The sequence below is a fragment of the Rhagoletis pomonella genome, unplaced genomic scaffold (assembly GCF_013731165.1).
Source record: "Rhagoletis pomonella isolate Grant_MI unplaced genomic scaffold, Rhpom_1.0 Rhpom_scaffold_00016, whole genome shotgun sequence".
NCBI classification, from domain to species: Eukaryota; Metazoa; Arthropoda; class Insecta; order Diptera; family Tephritidae; genus Rhagoletis; species Rhagoletis pomonella.
The window spans coordinates 3,994,841-4,003,917 of NW_023458570.1; the positions used below are offsets into that span (position 1 = coordinate 3,994,841).

The 9,077-nt window shown below is 32.6% G+C and overlaps 1 protein-coding gene across 1 annotated transcript in view; it reads left to right on the forward strand.

Moving 5' to 3' along the window:
* LOC118749430 (neural-cadherin-like) overlaps positions 1–9,077 on the forward strand; it is a 25,268-nt gene that overhangs the window by 1,481 nt on the left and 14,710 nt on the right. The window contains exons 2-3 of the mRNA XM_036484233.1: positions 2,319–2,462; positions 3,440–3,555. Coding sequence (XP_036340126.1) covers positions 2,319–2,462; positions 3,440–3,555 — 260 coding nt within the window. The remainder of the gene's footprint in view (positions 1–2,318; positions 2,463–3,439; positions 3,556–9,077) is intronic.

A 9,077-nucleotide genomic window follows, 5' to 3' on the forward strand; every position in this document is an offset into this window, starting at 1 on the left:
AAAACTGCCATATGGCCAGCCTTCATACGTTTTATTATACATATTCCAAATAATTCTTGACAGTTCTCAAAGCGAAGCAAGCAAAGAAAGCCTGCATTGGGCTATTACCTTTATAGCTCAGTTATGCATACTTGGCGTAGCATGAGAGTTGTCACATAAGGAATCTGTTAAATGACTTTTGCGTGTAAGCAGTTAGCCAACGCGTAGCACTTCACATGTAGAAGTCTGCTGGGTTTTGAATTTTAAATAAAAATGGTATAGCAGTGCAAAGTATGCATAACTGGGCTATTAGTGTATGTATAGAAACACGGTATATTAAAAATTAATTTTTTTTTTAAATAGCCCACTTAAGACTTACATCTGGAATTTAAAGATTCTGAAGTTCATTGGGATTAAATATTGCCATATAAATTTTGAAGAAAAGGAACAAAATGGTTTACTTTTTTTTTGGCATTTTTGTTATTTAATTGAGGATCATGGCATAGAGACATTTTTAAAACTTGAGGCAACATTCGATGGAAACTGATCACCTTAAAAAGCTTCGCATATGAAATCCCTATACTCAGAGAAGGAATCAAGTTTTTCGTACTCGATCTTAGCATTTCCGAACTTAAAATCGGACTAAGATTGAAAATAATAAAATAGAAAACACAAATCTTATATTAAGTACGATATTTTTGAGTACCAAATACTGGAATTAAGATCATGCAAACTTAAAAAATTAAGTATATATCATTCATTTTTTCAAGCGTCTTTTTGTGAAAATATTGTTCACATACAATGGGCTGTTTTTGCTTACGCGTAAAAGCACATTTAGCGCATTTAGTTCTAAATGTACATGTACAAAATTCGTCGCCTAAATGCAACTCCATTTTTGCATTAAGAATCTAAATGCTAAAAGCAAGCCTGTGATCTTCCCTAATTTCCACGATTCGAACATGGTTTAATGAGAAAAAGTGGCAACATTGCTCTTTCGCGCATACAGTGGCTAGCTGCGTTTCAGTGATCGCCGATCGAGATTTCATTTATTATTTTACATTATTTGGATAAAGAAAAGTTACGCAAATTCAATGTCGATATGATGCTGATAGAAATCTGGATCAATTTTTGATCAACGCTGTTGGTTTTGTTTCCTAATTAAGTGAGGGAATTTTAATTGACAGCACCGACAAATGAATATATACACAAATAAATCTGTGTTCGTATGGAAAAGTAGCTTATGTCGAAAGGTTGGCTTTAGTATAATGCGGCAATCCCTTTATTTTTTAAACGGCAAGGAATTTTTTGATGAGACTTAATAAGAATATTGCCTTGCTAGTATCGGAACTATTTCTTCCACGTTTATTTGCCAAAAGTTGTTCAACGTCTTAGCGCCAGTGAGTCATTCGCAATCGTATGCTGCGAATGCCGATTTATACTAAAGCCAGCCTTTCGACATAAGCTACTTTTCCATATGAACACAGAAATGTTCGGTTGTGGTTAAAACAATTCACGTTTTTGTATTGAATTTTTGGGTTAAAATTTATTTTTTCCTTTTCATTAGGGTTTTTTGCACATTATCTTCTGCGTGAGATACGGATCTGAATAAGCGACTGAAACACGTCAAAAGCATGCGATTTCGAACTCCCGTAAATGTACATTTGCTAAATGCGATAGCATGCACGCTCTTCGAAAACATATGTTCGAAAGTGCTAAATGTTGCATTTTAAATGCAGGAAAAACGCTGCATAACATTCTAAGTCGAAGTATGAAAGGTTGTTATAACTAACCCGACCTTTTTCTTTATAATGTTTCTTAAAATAAAATACTCGTACTCATAATAAGGCAGCATCATATTTGATTTGAGTACGAAATTTTTATTTAAAGAATGAAATATTTAGACTCATATCTATACTTAAATCAAGTTAGTTTGATCTTCTTTTCCCCTCAGTGTAATGATAGCAACGTATCAAAAACTTCTTAAATTCCCGTCAAACACAGCTAAAGTATTTATTCCACCCAGCCAATATGAATATCATGAAACTACAGTGAAGATACTAATACACATGATAATGGTAACCCTGTTTTTCTCTTCATAGATATGTATATTTATGTATACATCTCCATGGCCATAAACAAAACTTTAATTTATGCCATATCATATAAAATATAAATACAAATATACATACATACAAATGCGATTCCCGGAACCTATCGCAGTCGCCAAGTATTTATTTACACAAGTGTATGCTAAATAATTCTATAGTTCCCACCACATATCATTTTATCACAAGTGCTCATTATCTTCTCTCTTTATTCTTATTCGTTCATACTTATAGTGACAAAATTTATACGCATTGGCATTGCCGATAAAAACGACAATCCGCCCTACTTCGATAAGTCGCTTTATGAAGCAGAAGTGGACGAAAACGAGGATATCCAACATACTGTGCTGACCGTCACAGCCAAGGATCACGACGAATGTAAGTACAAACCTAAGTAGTTATACATTAGAGATGTAACGGATAGTGATTTGGCCGAATATAGTGCGGCCGGATAACAAGTCGTCAAAATAAATATATTTCTAAAGACCAACCCATGCCCATCTGGCTCAGCAAAATAAAATTTAATTTGGGTTTTCGCTAAAGCTGTTGATTTTTATAGTTTTCTTTAAAAGAAGCTTTCACTATTGCGTTAAAACAACTCAAGGGCAAACTTTGTCAAAGCTGGCCAATATTTACCTAGCCCCTTATTTTCACATGATTAATTCTATTTGCCTTTTTCTACAGTCAGCCGATTTCAAAATGTTATTGTTTCCGTTCTTGCAGCATAGCTGATGAATATATTTTGAGGATTAATTTGAATAATTTCATTAACATTTTTTTTTTAAGTTTAACAAAGATTCTTTTACTAAAATAGGTTTAAGACCCTATCCGGCCGGCCGGATACCGGATACTAACTCAATATTCGATCGAAAGGTAAACTTAGGCCGGATATCCTGAAAACCGAACAGCTACCAAATATCCGTTACATCTCTCTTATACATACATACACTCATATACATACATACACTGAAGCAAGTAAAAAATATTAAAGCCGAAGAAGTATCAAAAGTAAAATACTCGTTACTATCCAAAAATTATTATCTCTTTTCTCCTTCTTTTAAATTGAAATTACACTTCGCTGCTCCGCGATATGCTGGTACTGGTGTTGTTGCTGATGCTCATTGTAATGTAACATCCACTGCAACCATTACATCAACGAAATTCATATATACCTATGTATGCATGGCTTTGTTTGATGTCTTATTGGTGAACTTACGCGTTCACTGTCACTGTGTATTAAAATATCAAATGAAATTAAAAATGCCAACATCAAACACCAACATCACCAACAATATTCATTTCAACTGTTATCTCCGCTGTTGATAATACTGGCATTTTTCTAATATGGGGTACAGCATCGCGTATACGTTACGAAATTACAAGTGGTAACATTGGTGGCGCTTTTGCGGTTAAGAATATGACTGGTGCCATTTATGTTGCGGGTGCCCTTGATTACGAAACGCGGCGTAGGGTGAGTTGGCAAGTTCTAATTATTTTAACATTGATATTGTGTTTTTATTTTTAGATTTTTCTTTTATTATCTTCATTTGAGTATGTAATAAATATGAACTACATAAGTATGTATATAAATATAAATTATCTATATTTTCGTACATATGTAACGTGTTATAAAAGCGATTTACGAGTTCCGCCCAAAAGATACGCTTTTACATATGTATGTCTAAGTCTATAGAATTAAAACCATTCACGGGGTCAATACATACTTATGAATATACATATTTAATCTTCGCTGCAAGCTCGCCCGCTTCGCCGATATGCTCCCGCGTACTTATCGAGATTTGCTGTCGTAATCGCCAATTATTAGGTCGGCTTCAAAAACGCCATATGCAGTAAGACTTTAATGTCTTTTTTTTCGTTCTGTGACTGGAAATAAAACCATATTTTCGAGATGGCCTTAATTTTAACTGACAATGGAAATAACGCCATTATGGTATTATTGTGCTTTTGAAAACTTTAGTCTTAAAAATTTTAAATTACTTACGTGAAAAGGAATAACTCCATAAAAAAATTTTTCGATAGGTGGTGCAGGAGTCGTTACCTTAATATAGAAAGGCCCTATCTAACATTATTACTTCGGATAATAATCTTTAAATCGAATATAGTAAAGTTATTAATTTGCGAACTTCTTTCAAACGCTGTTTTGTATTAAAGGATGTATGTAATTTAATATCGCAAACATTATTTTTAATTTTTATAGATCTGATGCCTTTTCTACAAAGCTGGATTTCGAAATTAAATGAGTTAGGGCCTTTCTATATTAAGCTAACGATATGTATGCATGTCCTTACTTTGGAATTTATATGTATACGCTTTAAACTTTAAAGTTTAAAGAGCAGAAATGTATACTATCTTAGGTTTGTATGTGGCGGTACTTTAAACCGCGGCTTCGGTGATGTCAAACAATACAATTACTTGTGTATAAGCAAACACTTATTAAAGCGCAAAGTGTACATTGTTTATTAGAAAATGAGACCAATGCTTAGATGTAATTATTTGAATTTAGTATCGATATTTGGGATATCTAGTATTTTTGTCCCGATATTAATGGGTACCCGATAGTTTTACAGCGATGCTTTAAATTAGAACTACAGATATCGGTACTTTAGTTTCGATATCGTATCTCTACCGTATTTATAGTCCGATTTGGTTCATACTTAGTAAGCTTGTTTAAAAAACATATTTTTTTATTATTAACTTATTTTCTTGAGAGCTGCATACTGATTTAAGAAATTTTGGTAGAATAAAATTTCTTTTCCATTTCTTTTATATGAATTTTTCGTTTTTCTTGAGAGCTGCAGACAGCCCTAAAATTCAAACAAAAATATGTTTCGTTCTCGTAAAATTGGTTACTATACAAAAATGAGAAACTTTAGTATAATATTGCACTGAAATTGCTTTCTTGAATTACTTGAGTAACTTTGTATTTGAAGAACGTGTTTGGATACCAAAAACCCTTTTACTAAGTATTAAGAGATGTTTAAAGATGGCACTGGAAGAGAAAAAATAATCGGTAATTGTTGCTTTCTTACTTTGTTGATACAGCAAACCCCGCTTAAGTACCTCACGAAAAATTTCAGCTTTTTGAGGTACTTGGACGGGTTGGGTACTTAAAAGAACCCGCTTAAGTACCGTGATGCGTGTACTAACGCGAACATAATTAATGATGTAGTTAATTTTCTTGTTAACTTACATAAATAAGTCCTTGAATAAAACGTGAACATTTAATGAAGTGTACGTAGCATTATTTAAACATATAAACACATAAACAAAAAGTTTATAAAAAACTCGATAAAGCTATGTTATGTCATTCATTCAATTCATGAAAGTTATTGATTATACATATTTATACATACAGTTTCAAGCTTAAAATTTTTTAAAACACTGAAAAGAAAATTCACCATAATTTCTAACTTTTTTCTCAGAAGTATTTATAGCCCATTCCATTTTAGTGTACTAATGTGCAAGTTTCAAGTGACTAAAAATTACCGTTGATTTTTAGAATAATAGGAGAAAATTATAAGTAAAATGGAAAATGGGATACGAAAAATTTAAGTACTTAGGCGGGTTGGGTAAATAAGAGGGGAGGTAATTAAAAGAGGGGTTTTCTTCAGATTACATTAAAATATTCACGGTGCCCAAAAATTTTGGTTACTTAAACGTGTTAGGTACTTAAGCGGGGGGTACTTAAGCAGGTGATGCTAAGAATTTTTCGAAACTTTTCATACTTTCGGAGTTGTTAAGGATCCTTTTTAAAACTTTTTTTTAAAGGATTTTTTATGTTATATTTTTCGCGATCTTTTAGGACTTTTCGGGGTTTTGATACTATGTCGAGACTTTCGGACATAGTATCGATTTTCGGGGGATTAATTTTGTATGAAGTATTTAGTGAAGCCAGATATTGTACGCGTACGCGTTATTTCCTAAAAGTAACTAAATATTTTTATATTTAGTATTTAAATATTTATGAGAACATACGTAAGTAAATGCTTTTATTAAAAAAAAACAGTATTCGAAAAATATGTATGTAACTACTATCATACTCGGTATTTAGTGACACCCACAAAATTTACATACGTAAAAGTGCTTGACTATTTACTGCAACATAAATACCTTAATACATGTATAAAAAGTTCTTAGTAGGTATATACATACTTAGTAAATTTTGTACATCAGTTTTAGGAACTGGCTGAAGAAGTTTTTACTTCACTAATTTTTGCTCAAATCGTAGTAATGTCGTATAAAGGGGTTAAATATACATATATTTCGTCCATAAGAATTCCAATTCATACAACCTATATATAGCTCTTACTTATAGCTTTCTATGGCTCGAAATCCCGGGATTACCGTTCAGAGATACCGATTAAATTAATATCGACCGATACGCAAACCTCCTGTCTATATTTGGTATATCAATTTTCTTTGTTCAAGCAGCAAAACAAATGAAATCGAATTCCATGAATTTTCTTCTCCGCTGTTAATTTGGGTCTCGTAAATATGATGAAAGATTTTTAGTTAAAATGGGAAGTTTTTTGTTTATAAAATGGTGTCACCGAAAAAATTACTTCGCTTGTCATGCAAAAAGTCTACTGGAAATGAGGAAACGCTAATGGTCGTCACGGGATGAACGTCAGCCATCCCACGACACGTGCACGGGAAACGCTCGGGTACGTACATATGTATGTAGGCTCTTTGATGTACACAAGTGTAGCCCATTGTTGGAAAAATCCAAATCCGTTGAAATGCGAATATTTTCTCAGCATCTAGTTTTTGTGAACATCGAATTTGGAAGACAATGCAAAGTGAGAGGGACAACTACAGGACGCACAACAGCACGTGCAGGTTGTTATTTTGCGAGAAAAAAGCTGGCATTATTGTAGCTTCGATGTGAAAAATTTTACATTATTTATTTCAATGAATAGGTATACGTGTGTACTATGGATTTTTTTTTTGTTTCGATTTTTACGATATTATTTTAGAAGCTCTCCTACCATATTATAAAAAATAAATAAACTTAATTCTTTATTTAAAGTAAAAAATATGTCATTAGTCACAAAAAAGACAGTAATTAAATTAATGCGCATTTAATAATATTTTAGCGTGCTCAATCACTAGGCGACAAATTAAAGTGTACACCTTGTTCTGATGTAATGTTCACAATTATTTTCATGATAAATTTTTTGCATTTATTTATGAAAATATAGTTCATTCTTTAACATAGACCATATATGTAAATCAAAGTTTCTCACTTCATATAAAGTTCATAAAAATTGCATCAAAATTTTCGACTTTTTATTCAGAATTTCTAGGAGATTTTCGGGTATGCAGTTATGTAGCTCATTCAATTCTAGTGAAACAGAGTGCAAGTTTCAAGTCCCTAAAAAGTATCGTTGATTTTTTAGAATTTTTTTTTCTCATTTGCTTACATACAACAAATAAACACGATTTATTTTTATATAGAAGCCACCCGTAACATCCCAAAATTCTGAACAAGGTGTGTACTTCAATAACACTGTATCACAAATTTTAATGTGGTTTTTGTTATTCAGACGCCACTATCCAATTTGTATGTAGAATAGCCCGCTGAGATATTTTCAATTTACCGTTATACAGTTTAAAACAAAAGGTAGTTCCACTTAGTCACTTATGTATGTCTTATGAACCAATTTAACAAACTGTAAGTGGAATACGGCCTATGAAAGCTAACCAAATTTTCCATAAACCGTCTATACACCACTTTCTGATAGAACTGATAGTTTTTGACAAATTAATTAATCAGTCCAGTTTTTTTTTGATGAAACAAAAATCAAATTTTAACAGGAGAAATATTAAAACTGTAAGAATTTGACACAGAACATGTTATTTTTTAAACTTTTCTTCTGTTAAAGTTTTTTTTTCCATATTTTCATCAGAAAAAAAACAAAAAATCTAGAATGAAGAATTAATTTATCAGAAACTATCAGACCTATCGCACAGTGATGTATACACGGTCTATGTAGAATTTTGTTAGCTTTCATTTGCCGTACTTCATATTGAGATTGTTAAATGGGTTCGTAACGTATACGTGATTAAGTGTAACCACTTTTTGTTTTAAGCAGAATAACGGTAAATTGAAAATATCTTGAAAACGTATCCATAGAATAAAAAATTAAGTCGAGTTTCGGAATCAGCGAGCTATTCTTTATAGGAATTGCTGTAAACCAGTGTATTTTGTCGCCTAGTACATCTGATAAAATAACTTAAGGTATGTTGAAAAGAGCACGCTGCAAAAATAAAACTTAACTTATTTTGTGGTTGAAAGAAATTCATAGCACTAGTGGCAGGAATAAAAGAAATATTTACTTTTATTTAATATTTAATTTTTTTTTAAGTCTACCTCATTTTACATATAACTAACTGTATACAAATGCGTATTTCTAAAGGTTTAAGGCATTAAAAACGAGTTAGTTTTATTCTGAAAATTTTATTTTATTTTGATATTTCTATGTTCATTTTTCTTCTCTATTGACGCTGTAACCGCTTAAGCAATTGTGGCCGAGTCGAAAACAGCACGCTACTCATTTCTCTTCTGTGCCAACTGACGCCAATTGGAAATGCCAAGTCATCCTCCGCCTGGTCTTTCCAACGCAGAGGAGGCCTTCCTCTGTTACCAGCATCGCAGCCCACGCTGAATTTTAATTCGCTGCACTATGTCTATATCGTTGTAAAGCTCACACAGGTCATCGTTAAATCGTATTCGCCATCACCAACGCGTAAAAGTCTGTAAATCTTTCGCAGAATCTTTCTCTCGAAGACTCCAAGAGCCGCTTCGTCAGATATTTTCATTGTCCATGCATCCGCACCTTACACCAGCACAGGCATGATGAGTGACTTATAGAGTGTGATCTTTGTACGACGAGAGATGACTTTACTTCTCAATTGCCTACTCAGTCCAAAGCAGCACTTGTTGTCAAGAGTGATTCTATTACTCAACGT